This window comes from Oncorhynchus nerka, linkage group LG4 (assembly GCF_034236695.1).
Source record: "Oncorhynchus nerka isolate Pitt River linkage group LG4, Oner_Uvic_2.0, whole genome shotgun sequence".
Classification (NCBI taxonomy): Eukaryota; Metazoa; Chordata; class Actinopteri; order Salmoniformes; family Salmonidae; genus Oncorhynchus; species Oncorhynchus nerka.
The window spans coordinates 45,429,384-45,453,389 of NC_088399.1; the positions used below are offsets into that span (position 1 = coordinate 45,429,384).

Genomic DNA, 24,006 nt, shown 5'->3' on the forward strand with positions numbered 1-24,006 from the left:
TCACAACTGAATATCTTCTTCTCACACCACTGAGACTGAGATGTCATGTTTTTATTTATTTTTCAAATTCGCCCTAGCGGCGACCTCAACCGATTGATATTCCTGACATGCGCATTACAAACTGCAATCTGACCACATAATCGGGAGAGAACGACAGCGCAGCAGAACCGCAATGGGAAGGCGGGTGATTTTATCAAATTGATCATAAATCGCTGACAAGATGTCCGACGCGAGTAGAAAACCCCAATCGATACGCATCTGTACTTATTGACGTGGACACGATACACACAGAACCTGCAGAACAACCAAAAGTAAATACTTTTTCCAAGGGGACGAAGTTTGTTGTGTCGAAGGAAATATAATAGCCCGGTAAAGCAGGGAGAGACTGCGGAAAACTGCCAGAGCGGGGGGACAGTCAGAATACAAACCCACCCACCCAGTCAGCCATGGAAGAGTTTGGGTCAGCGTTGGAGAAGAATGTGGCCGATTTAACGGTTATGGACGTGTATGACATAGCCGCGGTGGTGGGCCAGGAGTTTGAGCGGATCATTGATCAGTATGGATGCGAGGCTCTGTCCAGGCTCATGCCAAAAGTGGTGCGGGTGCTGGAGATCCTGGAGGTGATGGTCAGTAGGAACAGCATCAGCCCGGAGACAGAGGAGTTGAGGCTGGAACTGGACAAACTACGACTGGACCGGATGGACCGGCTGGAGAAAGAGAAGAAACACAAGAAGGTCATAATTAGTTTATACATGATAAGATTAATAATATGCCAAACTGTAACCAAACATAATTGATAACAGTAGGCCAAATAATGTTTGGTGAAGATATGACAATAATGGTAACAAACATAGAAAAGTTTGAGAAGACAACTAATTTGTTGTCGGATCATCATGAAAAGAATGCAATGAGATTATTTTAACAATAACTTTGGAAAGTGTACTAAGCATTTAGAAAATCTAATTGATATGAAAAAAAAAAAATTGGTCTCTGACGTGAATGACACTTCATTGACTGAGGATATTGTTACAATTAGGCCTACCTCTTTGTATCGCTGCTATGTCGCAGAAAATCACTTAGGATGTTTTGGGGATAGAAATATGCTCTTACAAAATATATAGGGCCACAACACAAGTGTTCACTTGACTCGTGCATTACTGTGCATAGTAGTATAACGCGTTTGCACGAAGGCATATCTCTCTACCCTAATCATGTCCCTCTGCGACAGTCAGAGTAGGTGCACTAAAAATAAAAATGTCGTTGCTGGTCTCATGACAGTGACATGGTGGGAGTTAAACTGGCCTGTCATTGGTTGACTGAGATGTGTCTCCTGACTCAAATAAAGTGTGTCACGACATGAATGTTACTTAGGCAAGAGAGCCATGTTTATTACATCAAATCAAATTGTATTAGTCACATGCGCACAATGCTTACTTACGAGCCCCTAACCAACAATGCAGTTTACAAAAATACAGATAACAATAAGAAATAAAAGTAACAAATAATTAAAGAGCAGCAGTAAAATAACAATAGTGAGACTATATACAGGGGGGTACCAGTACAGAGTCGATGTGCGGGGGCACCGGTTAGTTGAGGTAACATGTACATGTAGGTAGAGTTATGGCCCCTGGAAATGCTTAGGATGATATGTTTAAACTTAAACTTCAAATAAATGCTTTGGAAATGTTCAGTAGAAGGTTAAGTAGGCCAGAAAAAAATGTGGGTTCCTTAAGCGTTCTTTGGGAAGGGTGATAGTTCTATGTGGAACCATACTAACCCAAATAACCTGTTGAGCCCTTCAATGGTTCTTAGCGGTTCAAAAAAAGGGTTATTTAATCTTTTATTGATAATTCAAATGTAGTGGCTGTGGCTCGTTAGAATATTTTGGCTCGTGCACTGTTCACAGCTCGTTTTGTGCACGAGAGTGTCATTCCAGTTGATCTAATCTGTTGTGTTACGCGATTGTAGCACATGGGGATGTGTGAAACTAACTAAGCGCTTCAGCACTCGGGGGGTCCCCGTCTGTGAGCTCGTGTGACCTACGACTTTGCGGCTGAGGCGTTGTTACTCCTAGACGTTTCCACTTCACAATAACATCACTTACAGTTGACCGGGGCAGCTCTAGCAGGGCATACAAGGCATACATTTCATGAACTGACTTGTTGGAAAGGTGGCACCCTATAACTTTGAAAGTCACTGAGCTCTTCAGTAAGGCCATTCTACTGCCAATGTTTGTCTATGGAGATTGCACTGCTGTGCATTCGATTATATACACCTGTCAGCAACGCGTGTAATTGGAATAGCCGAATCCACTCATTTGAAGGGGTGTCCACATACTGCTGTATATAGGGTGTATATGTGACCATGGCCAGTGACAGTATCTTGTGAAAGACTCACGTATGGCCTTGTGTCAATTAAGAACGGTTGACAAATAAGTCAGTAGTTCTCAATTCTTTCCTCAGGGACCCCCAGCCGTTCCAGAGCTAGCACACCTGATTCAACTTGTTAATTAACACAATAATAACATCAAAGGCATTTTTACAATTTAACATGGCTATTAACCAAAAATGAAAAACCCTGGATGGTTCTACAAGGATCCTTTGAGATTTAGAATGGTTCTATAAAGAATCTTTCTCCATAAAGGTTCTTTAAAGAACCATTTATAAGGGTTCAATATAGCCCCAAAAAGGGTTGTAAGCATAGCGGAACCCTATATTGGTGCTATATAGAGGTTCTTTATAGGACCTTAGGAAAGGGTTCTTTACAGCACCATACAGATTACATTTAGAACATTATGAGCATAGTTCTTTATAGAACCTTCAAAGGTTCCATATAGCAGCAAAAAGGGTTCTGCTATGGTTATAAGCCAATTAACCCTTATTTGGAACTATATAGAACCATTTGATTTTAGTGTGTAGGCTATGCAAACAACAGTAAAGCTGACAGCAAAGCCAGAGTATAGTCTATGAGACCAACTATCTTTAAACGTCACGAGGATGAAGACATTCATTGACAGACAGGAGAAAGCCACTGTAAAAGTTCAGGTTGACAACAAAACGGATGCCTTTTGTATAGCCTACCAATGCACATGTTGTAGGACAAAAGGTGCCATCTAGAACCTAAAAGGGTTATTCGGCTGTCCCTATATAGGATAACCCTTTGAAGAACCCTTTTTGGTTCTGTGGAAAGGGTTCTACCTGGAACCAAAAAGGGTTCTCCTATGGGGACAGCCCGAAGAACCCTTTTGGAACCCTTTTTTCTGAGTGTGATTACTCAAACAAATCATGGCTCAGTGGTATGTCTGTGGCCACGTCCTAATATTAGCCCAAATGGCTGCTTTTCCTTGTGTGCTTTCAAACCATTGATCAGAGAGGGCTGAATTGGTTAAAGTAATATGGTGGAAACACCACATTTTAAGGATGTGTTTGTGGTGGGGCTGTGAGCAGGCATGAATGGAGAGGAGAGGAGTCTGTGTTTGGAGTGTGTGCGTGCAGACAAGATGTATGGAGTGTGTGTTTGTTAACTCTGTGTGCGTGTGCGTGTGTGTGTGTGTGTGTGTGTGTGTGTGTGTGCGTGCATGCGTGTGTGTGTGCGTAGGAGCTGGAGCTGGTAGAAGATGTATGGAGAGGGGAGGCCCAGGACCTGTTGTCTCAGATCGCTCAGCTTCAGGAAGAGAACAAAACACTCCTTACGAACATGTCCATCAAAGACCCCATGAGTGAAGAGGACCTGCAGAGGCACGAAGGTACTAAACCCTGAATCCTAAACCCTTTACTCAACACCCTATAGTCTAAACCCATACATGCACACAATGAAAATATTACTTAATGGCCTCTTTTAAAGAATGTTGGTTACACATAAATATACACTGTATACACACTCTCTCTCTCTCTCTCTCTCTCTCTCTCTCTCTCTCTCTCTCTCTCTCTCCCTCTCTCTCTCCCCCCTCTCTCTCTCCCCCTCTCTCTCTCTCTCTCTCTCTGTTGCTTGCTCGCACTCTCTCAACACACACACACACACACACAAAGGAGGCCTTCTCTGTGTTTGAGGCTGAGCCAGGCTCATCACTGCATGAGTGGCTCTGTCGTGATGTCACAGAGGGGCTACAGTCCAACTGCACACAGACACACATGAGAATGAGCACAGAGACAGACCACCCTCAGTGTTTTGTACACCTGCTAGACTAGGGATAGACATTTGACATTTTTGACTGTTTAGGACTGTCATGTTTAGAACAAAAGGCCTGCACCAGAAAACAAATATTTGCGCATTTATCTGTATGCCAACAGTGCGAAACAATGTCTCATTTATCATAGCCATTACCGATAACCAATCCTAAATGCTAAATTGCCCCATATACTTACATTGCCTTCAGAAAGTATTCACACCCTTTGACATTTTCAACATTTTGTTGTGTAACAGCCTGAATTTAAAATGAATTAAATTGAGATTTTTTTTATGTCACTGGCCTACATACAATACCCCATAATGTCAAAGTGGAATTGTGTTTTTCAATTTTTTTCAACAAATTAATAAAATGTTTATTACAAGTGACGAGCGGAAATGTCTTGAGTCAATAAGTATTCAAACCTTTTGTTATGGCAAGCCTAAATAAATTCAGGAGCAAAAATGTGCCTAACATGTTACGTATTAAGTTGTATGGGCTCACTCTGTGTGCAATAATAGTGTTTAACATGATTTTTTAATAACTACCTCATCTCTGTACCCCACACATAGAATTATCTGTAAGGTCCCTCAGTCGAGCAGTGAATATCAAACACAGATTCAACCACAAAGACCAGTGTGGTTTTCCAATGATTCGCATAGAAGAGCCTATTGGTAGATGGGTCCCCCCAAAAAACAGACATCCCTTTGAGCATGGTATATTAATTACACTTTGGATGGTGTATCAATTAGAGGTCGACCGATTAATCGGAATGGCCGATTAATTACGGCCGATTTCAAGTTTTCATAACAATCGAAATCGGTATTTTTGGACACCGATTTTGCCTTTAAATTTTTTTTTTTTTTTTACACCTTTATTTAATCTTTATTTAACTAGGCAAGCCAGTTAAGAACATGTTCTTATTTTCAATGACGGCCTAGGAACGGTGGGTTAACTGCCTCGACCAATGGCAAAACGACAGATTTTCACCTTGTCAGCGCTGGGGATCCAATCTTGCAACCTTACAGTTAACTAGTCCAACGCAATAACAACCTGCCTCTCTCTTGTTGCACTCCAAAAGGAGACTGCCTGTTACGCGAATGCAGTAAGCCAAGGTAAATTGCTAGCTAGCATTAAACTTATCTTATAAAAAAAAATCAATCAATCATAATCACTATTTGGGTGATGATATTACTAGATATTATCTAGCGTGTCATGCGTTGCGTATAATCTGACTGAGCATACAAGCATACAAGTATCTAAGTATCTGACTGAGCGGAGGTCGGCAGAAGCAGGCGCGTAAACATTCATTCAAACAACATTACATTACATTTACATACATTTAAGTCATTTAGCAGACGCTCTTATCCAGAGCGACTTACAAATTGGTGCGTTCACCTTAAGACATCCAGTGGAACAGCCACTTTACAATAGTGCATCTAAATCTTTTAAGGGGGGTGAGAAGGATTACTTTATCCTATCCTAGGTATTCCTGAAAGAGGTGGGGTTTCAGGTGTCTCCGGAAGGTGGTGATTGACTCCGCTGTCCTGGCGTCGTGAGGGAGTTTGTTCCACCATTGGGGGGCCAGAGCAGCGAACAGTTTTGACTGGGCTGCGCGGGAACTGTACTTCCTCAGTGGTAGGGAGGCGAGCAGGCCAGAGGTGGATGAACGCAGTGCCCTTGTTTGGGTGTAGGGCCTGATCAGAGCCTGGAGGTACTGAGGTGCCGTTCCCCTCACAGCTCCGTAGGCAAGCACCATGGTCTTGTAGCGGATGCGAGCTTCAACTGGAAGCCAGTGGAGAGAGCGGAGGAGCGGGGTGACGTGAGAGAACTTGGGAAGGTTGAACACCAGACGGGCTGCGGCGTTCTGGATGAGTTGTAGGGGTTTAATGGCACAGGCAGGGAGCCCAGCCAACAGCGAGTTGCAGTAATCCAGACGGGAGATGACAAGTGCCTGGATTAGGACCTGCGCTGCTTCCTGTGTGAGGCAGGGTCGTACTCTGCGGATGTTGTAGAGCATGAACCTACAAGAACGGGCCACCGCCTTGATGTTAGTTGAGAACGACAGGGTGTTGTCCAGGATCACGCCAAGGTTCTTAGCGCTCTGGGAGGAGGACACAATGGAGTTGTCAACCGTGATGGCGAGATCATGGAACGGGCAGTCCTTCCCCGGGAGGAAGAGCAGCTCCGTCTTGCCGAGGTTCAGCTTGAGGTGGTGATCCGTCATCCACACTGATATGTCTGCCAGACATGCAGAGATGCGATTCGCCACCTGGTCATCAGAAGGGGGAAAGGAGAAGATTAATTGTGTGTCATCTGCATAGCAATGATAGGAGAGACCATGTGAGGTTATGACAGAGCCAAGTGACTTGGTGTATAGCGAGAATAGGAGAGGGCCTAGAACAGAGCCCTGGGGGACGCCAGTGGTGAGAGCGCGTGGTGAGGAGACAGATTCTCGCCACGCCACCTGGTAGGAGCGACCTGTCAGGTAGGACGCAATCCAAGCGTGGGCCGCGCCGGAGATGCCCAACTCGGAGAGGGTGGAGAGGAGGATCTGATGGTTCACAGTATCGAAGGCAGCCGATAGGTCTAGAAGGATGAGAGCAGAGGAGAGAGAGTTAGCTTTAGCAGTGCGGAGGGCCTCCGTGATACAGAGAAGAGCAGTCTCAGTTGAATGACTAGTCTTGAAACCTGACTGATTTGGATCAAGAAGGTCATTCTGAGAGAGATAGCGGGAGAGCTGGCCAAGGACGGCACGTTCAAGAGTTTTGGAGAGAAAAGAAAGAAGGGATACTGGTCTGTAGTTGTTGACATCGGAGGGATCGAGTGTAGATTTTTTCAGAAGGGGTGCAACTCTCGCTCTCTTGAAGACAGAAGGGACGTAGCCAGCGGTCAGGGATGAGTTGATGAGTGAGGTGAGGTAAGGGAGAAGGTCTCCGGAAATGGTCTGGAGAAGAGAGGAGGGAATAGGGTCAAGCGGGCAGGTTGTTGGGCGGCCGGCCGTCACAAGACGCGAGATTTCATCTGGAGAGAGAGGGGAGAAAGAGGTCAGAGCACAGGGTAGGGCAGTGTGAGCAGAACCAGCGGTGTCGTTTGACTTAGCAAACGAGGATCGGATGTCGTCGACCTTCTTTTCATAATGGTTGACGAAGTCATCTGCAGAGAGGGGGGAGGGGGAGGAGGATTCAGGAGGGAGGAGAAGGTGGCAAAGAGCTTCCTAGGGTTAGAGGCAGATGCTTGGAATTTAGAGTGGTAGAAAGTGGCTTTAGCAGCAGAGACAGAAGAGGAAAATGTAGAGAGGAGGGAGTGAAAGGATGCCAGGTCCGCAGGGAGGCGAGTTTTCCTCCATTTCCGCTCGGCTGCCCGGAGCCCTGTTCTGTGAGCTCGCAATGAGTCGTCGAGCCACGGAGCAGGAGGGGAAGACCGAGCCGGCCTGGAGGATAGGGGACATAGAGAATCAAGGGATGCAGAAAGGGAGGAGAGGAGGGTTGAGGAGGCAGAATCAGGAGATAGGTTGGAGAAGGTTTGAGCAGAGGGAAGAGATGATAGGATGGAAGAGGAGAGAGTAGCGGGGAGAGAGAGCGAAGATTGGGACGGCGCGATACCATCCGAGTAGGGGCAGTGTGGGAAGTGTTGGATGAGAGCAAGAGGGAAAAGGATACAAGGTAGTGGTCGGAGACTTGGAGGGGAGTTGCAGTGAGGTTAGTGGAAGAACAGCATCTAGTAAAGATGAGGTCGAGCGTATTGCCTGCCTTGTGAGTAGAGGGGGAAGGTGAGAGGGTGAGGTCAAAAGAGGAGAGGAGTGGAAAGAAGGAGGCAGAGAGGAATGAGTCAAAGGTAGACGTGGGGAGGTTAAAGTCGCCCAGAACTGTGAGAGGTGAGCCGTCCTCAGGAAAGGAGCTTATCAAGGCATCAAGCTCATTGATGAACTCTCCGAGGGAACCTGGAGGGCGATAAATGATAAGGATGTTAAGCTTGAAAGGGCTGGTAACTGTGACAGCATGGAATTCAAAGGAGGCGATAGACAGATGGGTAAGGGGAGAAAGAGAGAATGACCACTTGGGAGAGATGAGGATCCCGGTGCCACCACCCCGCTGACCAGAAGCTCTCGGGGTGTGCGAGAACACGTGGGCGGACGAAGAGAAGAGAACAACACTTTCGTGTGTTTTGCCAGCAGCTCTTTGTTGTGCGTCATGCATTGCGCTGTTTATGACTTCAAGCATATCAACTCCCGAGATGAGGCTGGTGTAATTGAAGTGAAAGGTAGTCAAAGGTTCATGAAATACAAATGGTATAGAGAGAAATAGTCCTGTAATTCATATAATAACTACAACCTAAAACTTCTTACCTGGGAATATTGAAGACTCATGTTAAAAGGAACCACCAGATTTCATATGTTATCATGTTCTGAGCAAGGAACTTAAACGTTAGCTTTCTTACATGACAAATATTGCACTTTTACTTTCATCTCCAACACTTTGTTTTTGCATTTTTTAAACCAAATTGAACATGTTTCATTATTTATTTGAGGCTAAATTGATTCTACTTATGTATTATATTAAGTTAAAATAAGTGTTCATTCAGTATTATTGTAATTGTCATTATTACAAATAAAAAATTAAAAAATCGTCCGATTAATAGGTATCGGCTTTTTTGGTCCTCCAATAATCGGTACCGGCGTTGAAAAATCATAATCGGTCGACCTCTAGTATCAATACACTCAGTCACTACAAAGATACAGGCATCCTTCCTAAATCATTTGCCAGAAAGGAAGGAAACCGCTCGGGGATTTCACCATGAGGCCAATGGTGACTTTAAAACAGTTACAGAGTTTAATGGCTGTGATAGGAGACAACTGAGAATGGATCAACAACATTGTAGTACTTAGCTAATTGACAGAGTGAACAGAAGGAAGTCTGTACAGAATAAACATATCCCAAAACATGCAGCCTGTTTGCAACAAGGCACTAAAGTAATACTGCAAAATGTTGCCCTGCATACAAAGTGTTATGTTTGGAGCAAACACAACACATTACTGAGTACCACTCTCCATATTTTCAAGCACAGTGGTGGCTGCATCATGTTATGGGTATGCTTGTAATCGTTAAGGATTGGGGAGTTTTTCAGGATAAAAAAATTAATGGAATGGAGGCAAAAATGCACAGGCAAAATCCTGGAGGAAAACCTGGTTCAGTCTGATTTCCACAAGACACCGGGAGATGTATTCACCTTTCAACAGAACAATAACCTAAAACAATAAGGCCAAATCTACACTCAAGTTGCTTACCAAGAAGACAGTGAATGTTCCTGAATGGCCGGATTACAGTTTTCACTTAAATATACTTGAAAATATATGGCAAGATCTGAAAATAGATGTCTAGCAATGATCAACAACCAGTTTAACAGAGCTTGAAGACATTTGAGAAGAATAATGGGTAAATGTTACACAATTCAGGTGTGGAAAGCTCTTAGAGACTTACCCAGAAAACCTCTGTAATTGCTCACAAAGGTGCATCTACAAAGTATTGACTCGGGTGTGAATACTTATGTAAATGAGATATTTGGGTATTTCATTTTTGATAATATTGGCAAAGATTTTCACTTTGTCATTATGGCACATTGCGTGTAGATGTTTGAGAGAAAAAAATACAATTGGAGTTATTGAAACACAACAAAATGTGGAATAAGTCAATGGGTATGAATACTTTCTGAAGGCACTCAGTCAATAAAAAAAGTACCATTTAAGATGAATTTATTGAACCCATAATATCAACTGGTTATATTAGCCTATATTGTGGAACACAGTGGCAGCGTAGCCCAGTGGTGAAAGTGGTGTACTAGTAACCGAAAGGTTACAAGATCGAATCCCCGAGCTGACAAGGTAAAAATCTCTCGTTCTGCCCCTGAACAAGGCAGTTAGCCCACTGTTCCTAGGCCGTAATTGAAAATAAGAATTTGCCTAGTTAAATAAAGGTAAAAAAAGAATACACAGTCTTTAAGAAAGTAGTTTACTCAGCAGTTCTGCCCCTGAACAAGGCAGTTAGCCCACTGTTCCTAGGCCGTAATTGAAAATAAGAATTTGCCTAGTTAAAAAAGGTTAAAAAAAGAATAGTTTACTCAGCAGTGGCACTTGCTTGTCGAAGCCGATGACTGTGCAATGGCAAAGCCTTGTTTTGTTAATTTAGCAGACAAGCCACTTATTTCCCAAGCCCTTATCACAGTCAAGACACACCTATTTTATAGTATTAAAAAAAACATGATGTAATATAACAGAATTAAATATAACAAAATCTTTTTCCGAATGAAAAAAGTTGCCAGTGCAAAGTGCTGATGATTGTGATGTTTTATTGACATGTACACCGGATAGGTGCAGTGAAATGTGTTTTACAGGGTCACCCATAGTGATGCGCATTTCAGGTCTGGAACAGTTATTCTCAAGGAGGGACAATTTGAAAGGGGGCTCAATTTGGCGCGTTTGATAGACATTTTTCAGGGTTACAAAACAAAATTGGTGTTTTTTCTCTCTCGATATAGACGTTAGATTTAGTTTATTCTGCCTGTCCACATTGAACCCTGCATGGTGATGAATTAAAGCCATGACATCTATTTGGTCAGTAGGCCTATAGGCTTAATGATTTTGATAAAAAAAACATGTTATTTTTCTTGATAATTTTTTCGGCGTGGAACCTGTCTATGTTTAGGGGGGTTATAGCCTAGGGCCTAGGCTAACCAATTCTAAATGGCACTCGCAATTTGCAAAGTAGCCTATGCGGAAAATAAACAGGACGCAATTATTCCAAAACTGCAGCTCGTTGTTGGAACACGTATTTCTCTACTTCAATCAAAAACTCAATTTTGAATTTGTGATAAAACTGTTGTCATTTGGCAAGGAATGTAGCTTGTGTATCCCATCAGTTACAGGGCCTTCGGAAAGTGTTCACACCCCTTGGCCTTTTCCAAATTTTGCTGTGTTTACAACTCTGTATTGTCAAAGTGGAAGTAAAAATAAATAATGAAAAATAAAACACTAATGTACTGTATCTTGATTAGATAAGTATTCAACCCCCTGAGTAAATGCATGTTAGAATGATCTTTGGCAGCGATTACAGCTGTGAGTCTTTCTGGGTAAGCCTCGAAGAGCTTTCCACACCTGGATTGTGCAACATTTACCCTTAATTCTTTTCAAAATTCTTCAAGCTCTGTCAAATTGGTTGTTGACCATTGCTAGACAACCATTTTTAGGTCTAGCCACAGATTTTCAAGCAGTTTTAAGTCAAGACTGTAACCCGGCCACTTAGGAACATTCACTGTTTTCTTAGTAAGCAACTCCAGTGTAGATTTGGCGTTGTGTTTTAGGTTGTTGTATTGCTGAAAGGTGAATTGATCTCCCGGTGTCTGGTGGAAAGCAGACTGAACCAGGCTTTCCTCTAGGATTTTGCCTGTGCTTAGCTCCATTCCGTTTCTTTTATTATCCTGAAATTATTGGATTTTTTAAATTGGATTTGCCCCAGACATTACACTTTCTGTTCAGGACAAAAACTTATTTGCTTTGCTACATTTTCTGCAGTATTATTTTAGTGCCTTGTTGCAAACAGGCAGCATATTTTTGGAATATTTTATTCTGTACAGGATTCCTTCTTTTCACTCTGTCAATTAGGTTAATATTGTGGAGTAACTACATTGTTGTTGATCCATCCAGTTCTCCTAACACAGCCATTAAACTCTGTAACTGTTTTAAAGTCACCTTTGGCCTCATTATGAAATCCCTGAGTGGTTTCCTTCCTCTCTGGCAACTGAGTTAGGAAGGACACCTGTATCTTTGTAGTGACTGGGTGTATTGATACACCATCCAAATTGTAACTAATAACTTCACCATGCTCAAAGGGTTCCTTTCTTTGCGAGGCATTGGAAAACCTCCCTGGTCTTTGTGGTTGAATCTGTGTTTGAAATGCAATGCTCGACTGAGGGACCTTGCAGATAATTGTATGTGTGGGGTACAGAGATGAAGTAGTCATTAAAAAAATTATGTTAAACACTATTATTGCACACGGAGTTAGTCCATGCCACTTATGTGACTTGTTAAGCAAATGTTTACTCCTGAACTTATTTAGGCTTGCCATAACAAAGGGGTTGAATAGTTATTGACTCAAGACATTTCAGCTTCTCATTTATAATTATTTTTTTATAGAAAAACATAATTCCACTGACATTATTTGGTATTGTGTGTAGGCCAGTGACCAAAAATCTTGATTTAATTCATTTTTAATTCAGGCTGTAACACCACAAAATGTGGAAAAAGTCAAAGAGTGTGAGTACTTTCTGAAGGCCCTGTAGAGTTTTATAGGCAATTAATTGTGTAGGCCTTACGGGATTTTGTGTGCACTCTCAGCACGCATGTGTAGAGAGAACAGTTGGACACAATTGAGTGAATAAGACACGGAGGGGATAGGGAATTTAGGGAGAAGAACTGTGGGATGCTTGGCTTGGTTTCTTTTTCGTTGTACCCCGACAAATGCACTAGTACAAATGGAACACTAGAGTCAAAGCAAATTAACGTTGTCTTCAAGACAACACTTTTGGGAGGATACATTTCACTTGCCCATTCGGGCAGCCACAAAGCACATTCCACCAAATACCTTTACAGTATTTGAAAAAAGTAGATCTTTGGTTAAAGATCGAGTTTTGACGTTCGTTCGAGTACTTGAGTCGATTACTCATGCCCATCCCTATGCTAGACACACACACAGACACACACTACATAATCACACATCACGCACACATACGTCCCCACTAAGTCCCCTCTCCACCAGCTCAGTCCTGACTGAGGTTTTAAAGTCTGGCTTCCTCCATTGCTGATATTCAGGGCTGTGCGTCAGCCATGGGTACGCCGTTTCTGTGTCAGAGATATCAAGTACGTATGTGTGCCTGTTTGCTATTTTAAACCTAGCTAGTCGGGCTTACAGACAGGAACTCGGTTGCTGTGCTCATAATCACTTGATTTATTCTCTAGTGCAGTACAAAAGGTGTACAAATAATACACATACTCACACAGAGTATTCATGTTGTTCTAAGCTGGATCCTTTCTCCTGTGTCTTGGCTGCCTAGTATTTATATTGTTCATCCATACTGAGTTAACCCTCTCTGCTCTGCCATGTTTTCTCTGCTGCGTTGCCAGGTATGTCGGAGCGGGAGCGCCAGGTGATGAAGAAGCTGAAGGAGGTGGTGGACAAGCAGAGAGACGAGATCCGAGCCAAAGACCGCGAGCTCACGCTCAAGAACGAGGACGTTGAGGCAGTAAGGGCAGCAGGATGGGTGCTTGCTTGGGGTAGAACATGTCCCTTTGCACAGACCTAAGATCAGCCTGACCCTTCCCCAATCTCAACCTTAACCATTAGGAGGTAGAACACAAAACTGACCTTAGATCAGTGTCAAGGGGAGACTGGGTTAGGGGTCAGGGACTGCTTGTAGACTATGGGGGGATTTGTTTATTTATGAAAGTGTATTGATTTGATGGATCAATGACCTGACCCTCTGTTTCCCTCTGTCACATCCCCCTGTACTTCTTCCCTCTCTGGGCCCCACGTTCCTCTCTATTCCGCCTGTCCCCTAACTCTCTCTCCGACTCACTCTACCACCATCTCTTCTTGTTTCTACCCCCCTCTTTACTTCCACCCATCCGTCCATCTCCCTCGCCGCACCTCCCTTCCCCTCCATCCCTCAATATCTCTAGCTCCAGCAGCAGCAGTCTCGTCTGATGAAGATCAACCATGACCTGCGCCACAAGATCTCCGTGGTGGAAGCTCAGGGGAAAGCCCTCATCGAGCAGAAGGTTCGGCGCCTTAGGATGTGTAATACATATTTTATTACCCACAGTATTTGAAAAACAAAATAGTTCAGAAGTACTTCAACAATGTATACTGAACAAGAATATAAGTTCAACAATTTCAACAAGTTCATATAAGGAAATCAGTCAACTGAAATAACGTGCTCGCCCGCGTCAATGAGCGTCTGCGTAGCCAGGCGCTAAAATAGAACTTGGTTATATTTTTGACGCTTGATGAGCTGCAAGTCCCTCCTCTCCCATTTCCTCATTGGTTTTTAGGAGCATATACCCACGTGGGTGATTGAAAGATGAACTGAGGTGCACACTCCAGTCCAGTTGGTGGTGGTAATGCATCTTAAAGTTGGTTGCCAACCGCCATATAAAGTCCGAAGAAGAAGACTGAAGGTGGACAGATTACTAGAAACAAACTTTTACTCTTTTATCTGTGGATTAATTGTCAGAGTAGAGGACCTTGTGCAATTCAGGTAAAATAACAACCCAATGTCTATATCCTAGGACAAATAACCTAGCAACAGCAAGCTATCTAGCTAAATTGCCTTGAATGTTTCATGTGCTTCGACCTTTCCCCAAATGTATATAGTTGGTTCAGAGTTTGTTTTGATATTTCAATCTTTGTGTCCACATGTGAGTGATGGCACACGCGGACGCGCGCGCTTGTCCGGTCTAGTCAGCAAGTTAGGCCCTAATCTATGGATTTCACATAACTGGGAAGGGGCGCAGCCATGGGTGGGCCTGGGAGAGCATAGGTGTAACGGCCGTTGGTGGAAGAAGGTGAGGACCAAGGTGCAGCGTGGTACGTGTTCGGCATTTTATAAATATAACTGAACACTAAATAACAAAGTAACAAAAGGCACAACCAAAACTGCTCCGTCAGGTGCAACACACGCTAAACAGAAAATAACTACCCACAAAACCCATGTGGGCAAGAGCTACCTAAGTATGGTTCTCAATCAGAGACAACGACAGACAGCTGTCCCTGATTGAGAACCATACCAGGCCAAAAACAAAGAAATACAAAAACATAGAAAAAAGAACATAGAACGCCCACCCAAATCACACCCTGGCCTAACCAAAATAGAGAATAAAAAGCCTCTTTATGGCCAGGGCGTGACAATAGGAGTCATCCCCAACCACTGGGGAGCCAGGCCCAGCCAATCAGAATGATTGTTTTCACACCAAAAGGCTTTATTACAGACAGAAATACTCCTCAGTTTCATCAGCTGTCCAGGTGGCTGTTCTCAGACGATCTCACAGGTGAAGAAGGCGGAAGTGGAGGGCTGGCGTGGTTACACACGGTCTGCGGTTGTGAGACCGGTTGGACATACTGCCAAATTCTCTAAAATGACGTTGGAGGCGGCTTATGGTCAAGAAATGAACAATCAGTTCTCATGCAACAGCTCTGGTGGACATTCCTGCAGTCAGCATGCCAACTGCACGATCTGTGCATTTTAGAGTGGCCTTTTATTGTCCCCATTACAAGATGCACCTGTGTAATCAGCCTCTTGATATGTCACACCAGTCAGGTGGATGGATTATCTTGGCAAAGGAGAAAGGCTCACTAACAGGGATGTAAACATATTTGTGCACAAAATTTCTGGTATCTTTTATTTCAGCTCATTTAACATGGAACCAACACTTTACATGGCCTTTATATTTTTGTTCAGTATATTATTATATTTGTATCTTAAGGTGGAACTGGAGGCGGGAGCTCAGACACGTGTACAGGAAATGGGAGCACTTCGGCAGGAAGTAACACGTTTAAGGGAGCGCCTGCAAGGAGACACGCCTCAGGGTTTAGAGGAGCCTCCTCCCCAGCCCCCCTCCCCCGCACAGGTAATAACAATCTCCCCAGTACCCCTCCGCCACACAGGTAATAACAACACCTCCCCAGCCCCCTCCCCCGCCCCCTCCGCCACACAGGTAATAACAACACCTCCCCAGCCCCCTCCCCGCACAGGTAATAACAACACCTGCTCAGGTTGGTAGAACCAGCCAGGCACACTGGCAGCTACACAGTTAAGGCTCACCTGCACAGGTAACTACACAGTTATTACAGGGAGACTTGCCCCCAGCAGCCCTATGTGCTTCATTATAACCCTGGCGGCCGCTGGCAGAGTATTATCTTTTCTTTTCACATCTATGAGAAAATCTTTGCAGCCTGAGTCAGTTTATAGCAGTCTGACTGACAGCCTGTAGAGCCGGAGTCTCTGCCTCCTTGGAAAACATGACCTGGCTATCATATGAGGGGTGGGAGGTGGAGGTGGAGGGGGGGGCAGGACAGAAATAGCCCCCCCTCTCTACCCCTCCACAGCCAGCTAGCCAGCCAACCAGCATGCAAGCCAGAGACATGTCGACAGAGACAGAAAGGCAGCCAGACAATTCAGGACAGCTAAAAGTGACCTGGCAATGACCTTTGTAGTCACATGCACACCAAACTGGTTTACTGGTAGCCGAATGAAAAACAGATTTTTCACAGACTTCATACAGAAAGTGGAACACATATCACCCACAGTACTCTGCAGTACCATTTATGTTGTCACTTTTCTTTTACAATGACTAACCCTCGATAAAGGTACAATACAAAAAATATCTTCCCCTCACAGCCTGGTAGCCCCTGCTCCTCAGAGGTGGGGGCTCAGGGTGTGGGCTGGCCAGAACCAGACAGACACTACCACCCTGAGCTGATGTTGGGGGGGTACGATCCGGCCCTGCGCCTCCCGTCCCTGGATGACGATGATGAGGATGTAGAGGAAGAGGCAGTGTTGTTATGGGTAACACCGTTGTGCTAGCTAGCTAGCCACCCCCAGAATGGTGTGTTTGCCGTGACCTCTAACCTTTGCACCACACACTGTCCTATTGACGCTGCTATCGCTAGAGCACAGAGTTGAGATGCTGCCTCATTCACCTGTACGCGTGTGGGATTGTGAAGTTTGATTGCATTTCAAGGGCTGTGTTTTTGATTCAGCCAACCTTGAGTCAGTGAACCCTTTTCCCTAACTTTACCACATGGGTGTGTGTTTGAGAGGAAGAGGAAGAGTGAGGTTTTGTGTACGCATATGGTATGTGTTGGAGTATGCGCACAGTCGGCGTGTGTGTCGGGGTGTGTTATAAACGTGCACAGTGTGTATGTGGGAGTGTGTGTGTGTGTGCTCCTGCCTGCAGTTCTACTGTGTGTGTGTGCACCCTAACTGTTGATTTTGACGGCACAAAGCATGTGTGAGTCTTGTATCCCTGTGCCAACTATGTCAGACTGTGTGTGCGTGTGAGAACCCACTGTCCCTACACTCACTGGGGCAGACCGTACCACTGCAGCTGTCACCTCTAAACATAGACTGCTCTGACGCCCCTGTAACAGCACATGGACTAGTCCCTGCAACACACGCAATAGCAGAGTATGTAGTTTGTACCAACGGGACCTCGGAACACAAGCTCAGCCTGTAACGATTATAGCATGACTGTCCTTGGTGCCTCTTTTTTCACACGCCATTTGCTACAGAGTGGCTTAAGACTGTTGGTTGCATGCAGTGAGTTAGTCTGAAGTATCTCAACCTGAGGTGCACTTCTGGCTGTAGGGAATGAAGGAAGGGAGGAGAGAAGGGTGCATTTCTTAAGTATTGGAACAGGGCCCAGTGTCTGACCTACAGTTCTCTTCCTGTGCCACTAGGAGGCGATGTGTGATGAGGACACACCTGCTCTGTTCCAACACTTTACCAAGGTATCCCTCCTTCCTGCCTGTCCTCTATTCCTTCCTTTCCTTTCTTCCTTCGTCCCATGGTGTAATGTGGCTGTACCTCACTAGGAGGCGCTATGTGATGAGGAGGGGGGAGGCCTGGACCAGAAGGATCCCAACAGGCCCCGGTTCACACTGCAGGAGCTGAGAGACGTTCTGCACGAGAGAAACGAGCTCAAGGCCAAAGTGTTCATGCTGCAGGAGGAGATCGCCTACTACAAAAGGCAGCCCTATTTATTTTCACCATACAAACAGAACATGTTTTTTAAAAATATGATGAGATTAACACAAGTTGTCAGGTTAAACTTAAGAAGTTAAAAGTTAACAGTATTGGAGTCAACAATATTGACAATGATGATTGTGGAGTGATGACTGTTCTTCCTCTCTCTCTCCAGTGAAGAGGCGGAGGACGAGACCGGCCCCCCAACTCCTTCCCCTTCTCCCGAACAACTGAGGGCGCGGCCCCGACCCAATGCACAGCCCGAGTCAGGAATCAAACGCCTGTACGTACCACAAACCCGCCGATACGCTGGATTCTGATCTACACCAAACTGGGTGTAGCAAAGTATCTCACAGCGGAAGGAAATAAATCAAATGGGCTGGGTTTGATGTGGTCCCTCTCTTCCCTCTCCCTCTATCTCCGTGTGTGTGTGTGTGTGTGTGTGTGTGTGGGGTGTGTGTGTGTGTGTGTGTGTGTGTGTGTGTGTGTGTGTGTGTGTGTGTGTGTGTGTGTGTGTGTACCTCTGTGTGACAGGATCTTCACAGCCATAATGCCGATGGTGGCAGCTGGGTTGATTTCAGATGACCCCACTTTACAGCCAATCAGACATCTCATATCCCTTGTACGACTCCCCGTTATTGGTTGGCCTCTGTGTCACTCACTGTCTTAGCTAACACCTTCTTCCCCTGTATGTCATATTGGTGGGGCCAGGAGTTATTCCTGACTTTGTGATCTGACCAGTAAAAACTCTGGGCCCTGGTTATCGCACCTGCATGGACCCTCTCATCCGTTGTAGATGTTTATATTCTGATTGGCTGACTGTGGGGCTATCTAAATCACTGTCCAATGGAAAGATGATTTGAATGATCAAATCAGCCAGTCAGAATAGGGTGTGTATTCACTTTCTGTCCCATTAACAGATGTTTTTACAACTATTGCTTTTCCTCTGCTTCTGTTGCTTTGTGCATATAACTCTAACCATGATGCACTTTGTCTCATCTCAGAACTCACTGTGTAGAAATGCATCTCAGTATTTTAACAGTTATAACCACAGAACTCTAAAGTCATGAGAGACTAAAGAATATGTCTGGAGGACATACGGCAACAATGACGCTGGGTAGTGAAGTCCACTTTTTTTGTCTCTCTTTTCTCTGTACTTTTCCATCCTCGCTTCCTCTTCTCTCTCAGGTTTAGCTTCTTCTCTCGCGACAAGAGGCGGAACTCCCAGCGGAATGCACAGTTTGAAGACAGCTTCAGCTCGTGGGCGGGAAAGGATGAGGTGTACACCGAACAAGCCCAGGAGGCTTTGCAGCACATATAGGGCACGTTCCTCTGACCGGGCATTGTTGACGCCTGCCAGATCTTACAACGCATGGATAGGTATTTTAAGTATCAGCTAACCACATCACATGTTATAGCAATCTGTCAGGCGATGAAATAGTCAATGACGTGGAACGTGACGTCGTAATTGGACAGCGCTTTATGATGAGGTCACTCAGAACCATCTCACTGTAATGCCCCGCTCATGCCCACCATGTGAGCTGCAGCAGCACTTAAGGGACAGTTCGAAATTTACTGGGGTGGGGAGTTGGTCCAAAATAGGGGAGGGTTGTCAAACATATTTTTTTGCTTTGGGGAGGGTTGTGTGATTTTTTTTTCTATTGGGCACAGAGGAGGGTGGTGTATTTTTTCCCTGGTTTACATTCCCCATTTAGCAGGTTTTACTATATAATGTCTTCCATATAGTCACATTTCCTCATCTGTTTGCTTGCACCTCCCCTATCAAGGTGTTTTGGTACTTCCCTTATGCACTACACTTTTCTGCATGATTACTATACAGTCGACTCTATCCTGCCCTCTATACATAGTGACAATAGTGGATCTGCAATAAGTTAACTAGCAATCATACCACATAATATCATTCAAATCTGCACCGATTTTCAATATAAATCCACAAGAACAAAAACGAATAGCTGATGGGCAGTAGAGACGCCAAGGTCATCATTGGGCAGGAAAGAACAGTCAAGACATGATATATGCAGCTCAAAAAGCTCTCCTATTCATCTTGTTTAGGCCAAACACATTTGATCTACTATATAACTGATTCCCCTCTTCACAGTTCTAAAAATAGTCAAACGTTTAATAAAATAGTGACGAATTTAATTCAAATGAATCGATTCTTTTAAATGATTCTTTTTTACTAACTGAGCGATGTGCTTCGCCAGGTCGCAGTTGTAAATGAGAACTTGTTCTCAACTGGCCTACCTGGTTAAATAAAAAAAATTGTACAGTAGTAGTTGGGGTTAAATTGTGGTGAATCGAATCATGGGAATCAAAATAATAATTTGAGAATCGCAAATAGTAAAAGGAAACAATTTAGCTGTAGCCTTCCTTTCGAATTGTGTCGATGCAAAACTCTTTGTTGATACTTTAAGTTGATTTGGACATTCAATTTATGGGACGTTGCAACTCAATAGATGCTAGTAGTCAGCCTGAATTACACACTTCTAATGGGAAGACTAGAAAATCCGCGGTGCATGCTGAAACAGTCATTTACAATGCTGAAACAGTCATTTACAACGTTTCCCCCGCAAACCTTCCAATTAAATGTTGACTGCAAAAGTAGGCCTACCTGGGCAGAATGATATCATGAAGATTGGTATCAATCGGGTGCACATTTGTTTTGCATACTCTGCCATCACATGTGCAGTACAGAAACCTGACAGGAACCCTTCTAGCCTAACACAAATGGACTGTGAGTGAAATTTAGCGGGGACATGCTTTCAATGGTGTTCTCCAACACCTGAAACCAATATAGTGGATTAGGGGGGTACCCTGACTGGGACTCAAACCCTGGTGACTGTCATTCCAAACCCATTATACTGTCACAATCCTCGCTGTATGAGCCATGATACAATTAATACCAAGTGAGTTAACCCTATTGGCACGATGCATAGGGTGTTTGCCTTTGACGCCAGTGACCGGGTTTCACTTCCTTGTCCTGTTGTTTGCTACATTCGTGTCAAAATTGGGAATACAAAGAGGCTAACATCTCTTGGTGAGGCCGCTAGGTCTTGTACAAAGTTTTTTTGTATTAATGAATACAACTTTATTTTTAATTTTTATTATGAATATATGTTTATTCGCTGTCTCGCATCAAATTAATCCATTATTCAGTTAATTACATGTGTATGGCCTTGGGGACAATACATGATCCTACCAAGACACCACAATGCAATGATTTTAAGGTCTACAAAGGCACAGTACAAGGACAGTCTGGCTGTGTTTTTACTTCTGATACTGATGCGCTGTCTGTTGTCGATCATCATTCTCCCAGCAGGCCCACTTATTCGGGAAAGCTTAAAGCGCGTTCTGCCTCCTTTCCGATCTGATCGGCTATTCCTCGAACCTAACGCTTCATTATAGGCTAAATATTTGTCATTTCAACTTTTAAAACGTATTACATTTTATATGTGGCATAACCACAACCAGTCAACAATGTTTTAATCTGATTAGTTTACTTCAAAAGTCTCCTGTAGGCTACCTGCGCATGTTCATCCACTCCGCTCTAATATAATTCCAGCATCCAAACTGCAACGGACATTCAATCTGTTACAAAACCACAAAAAGTTTCCCGACATTCGGAGATTGTCATGCCAAGCGATCGACACTGAGTAGGAAGCGGCGTATTTTCAGTTTGTCAAGATCTACATACTCTTATTTGATTTTGGTGTTGAAAACGCAATCCATGATGAAACGCTCAAAGTCGGCAATCGGTATGCAGTTATTTGTTGCTTATTGGTTGTGTGTGGTACATTGGCAAAGAAACTTGTTAGTCTAACATTTGTTGCATATATTTGATATAATTAGAAATATAGCATCAAAATGTTGAAAATCCGATTTCCCCCTAGCTGATCATTGTCTGCAGCCGCCTCTGATCGTAGTGTAATGAGTCAGGGAGAAGAGTGAGCTTGTGAACCCTCAACCTTCTGATTTTTTTCCCCCCATACTACAATCTATGCATTGTGATAATTGTTTGCTCTATACCCTTTTTTCATGTGCCTTGCGACCGTGATATATAGGCCTAAAGGCCGAGACAATAAGAAGACACAGTGGCAGAATAAATTCAACCACACCTTCGTTTCATCACAAAACCGGAGAGCAAACTCTGTCCAGTGAAGTCCACAAAGCATTTTGCACATAACAAACCGTTATATGACCTATAGCATGGTCAAGCAAGTTAATGTTTTCTGACAGTTTCGGACCACTAAACAACTATTGATTTAGAACCACGGAGAGTTGCCGCAAGTCGCAAAGAAAACAGGAGCTGTCTCCACTATTCCAGCAACATTACTGTGCCTGCTGCAGTATAGTGATTTTATGACATTGCTGCTTCTAAGTGACAGGACAGAGAGAGTTGAAGGTGAAGGGGGACAGATTCCGTTTGACTTCTGGAAGAGAAAAAAAAACTCCCTAATGCCTTTATTTATCCAAAAGTGAAACCCAGGAGAATTGACAGATGCACAGAGCGGTTCCCTTAATGTTAGAACTGACAGAGACAGTAGGTGTAAGAGAGAGACAGAGTCAGGCTTGGTAAGGCTTGTGGAAAGTACATAAAGTATGGTTGAGAGGAGAGCGAGATGGAGGAACCACGTGAGAAACAACAGAAAGAGAATCACGAGTCACAGGTTTTAGAGAGGGAGGAGGAGAGTTATGTCCATTAAAGAAACGGAATACGGACCCAGATGTAGCAGACGCTGATTAATCTTCATACACCCTTGACCTTGAGCTAGACCAGTCATGTCCTCAGAGGCAGCTAGGGGGCGCTGTGGCTAGGCCCCTCTCACCAGCACTGGCTAAAAGGTGTGAACATGCAGTATGTGGTGGCGTTTTTATTTAACAGATTGACATTGTACATAAAATAATACGTGTTACTGGGTGTTGAGTTGGGATTTTTGAATTTCACACCTGGAACATCCTGCCTATTCCTTGACTGCATGATCAAACTAGATGGTTGGTAACTCTATTCTCAATACAACTATTTTGCTTCCCCAACAACATGCTCTGCCAAATACATACTGTTGTTAGAAGTTTGGGCAGCCTTTTTAGAATAAAATGCCCAAGTTAGAGGTTTTATATTTTTCAAATGGTGAATTAAGCACATAAAGTTATAGTTTTACAATGTCTTATGGAAATGGATGTATTGTGGAGTATTTTTGTTTTGAATTAATTTAACCAGATGCTGCTTGCTGCTGCTTTTTTGTTTTTCGGCATTTTATGGTGCCTTCAGGACTAGCCAAGTGGTGTACATATGAAGCAAAAGTAAACGGTGTTTGATATATAACATTTGAATGGGCACCGTGCTGGAACCAAGTGCGACAAGACGAACAACACTCAAATTTAGATGCAAATTACAATGTTGTCGTGGAATATTGGGTTCAAACAAGGAGAATAGTTTGCCAAACTCTGTGCTATGGCTGTACGATGGTTTGTGAGAAGCACAATGGTCAGTGTGGACGAGGGAGCTTTTGGATCCTGAGGAGTAGTTCTGACCACGTCAATCAGACATGATGCTACAGCCTGACTATGAGAACATTGACACTATTCTTATGACCGAAGAACTGTTAAATAATTTATTTTAGAATGCAAGAGACAAAATGAAGGTGCAAAAATAGAGCAACGATTATTGTGACAAAAAGGATTAATAGTCCAGAGAAAGTATATATTGTCTGCTGGTGGCAACATCTACAACATAATTTACACATAAAGGGAAATAAATAATACAGTATTGTTATCTGAACATGGGCAGATGTGTCATCATATACAAACTTTATGGACCCCCTTCACACCTGGTGGTAGATTTCTATTGGAAGAATTTCAGATATGATGAATGTCTCGTTGTTTTGATACAGCTTGTTGCCTTTTATTCAAATATGCCCTGTCAATAAACATTGTCATCCCCAGAATGTTCCATGTCAACTTTCTTCAGAAAAACATAGAGTCAAAATCACTCTTTCTAAAAAAAATAAGAAATAAACTTTATTCGT

The 24,006-nt window shown here is 43.7% G+C and overlaps 1 protein-coding gene and 1 long non-coding RNA gene across 5 annotated transcripts; one reads left to right on the forward strand and one right to left on the reverse strand.

The window, feature by feature from the left end:
* Positions 1–332: 332 nt before the first annotated feature.
* On the reverse strand, positions 333–1,228 carry LOC135571414 (uncharacterized). The gene is made up of 2 exons (XR_010463779.1): positions 1,043–1,228; positions 333–707 (listed from the first exon to the last, which is right to left on the reverse strand). It is a non-coding gene; the product is annotated as an uncharacterized LOC135571414 (long non-coding RNA).
* rilpl1 (Rab interacting lysosomal protein-like 1) lies at positions 426–23,925 on the forward strand. Of its 4 annotated transcripts, XM_029657782.2 has the most exons (11): positions 426–734; positions 3,598–3,745; positions 13,341–13,459; positions 13,896–13,994; positions 15,699–15,842; positions 16,613–16,780; positions 17,674–17,724; positions 17,809–17,963; positions 18,135–18,242; positions 18,494–18,581; positions 19,148–19,237. In XM_029657782.2, the coding sequence occupies exons 1-11, from the start codon at positions 447–449 to the stop codon at positions 19,151–19,153; spliced, it is 1,374 nt and encodes a 457-aa protein (XP_029513642.2). In that variant the 5' UTR covers positions 426–446; the 3' UTR covers positions 19,154–19,237. The 4 variants fall into 4 exon arrangements, with proteins under 4 accessions (XP_029513642.2, XP_029513641.2, XP_029513643.2 ...); XM_029657781.2 differs by lacking the exon at positions 18,494–18,581 and having other exon boundaries at positions 19,148–23,925; XM_029657783.2 differs by lacking the exons at positions 17,674–17,724; positions 18,494–18,581 and having other exon boundaries at positions 19,148–23,925.
* The last annotated feature ends 81 nt before the right edge of the window (positions 23,926–24,006 follow it).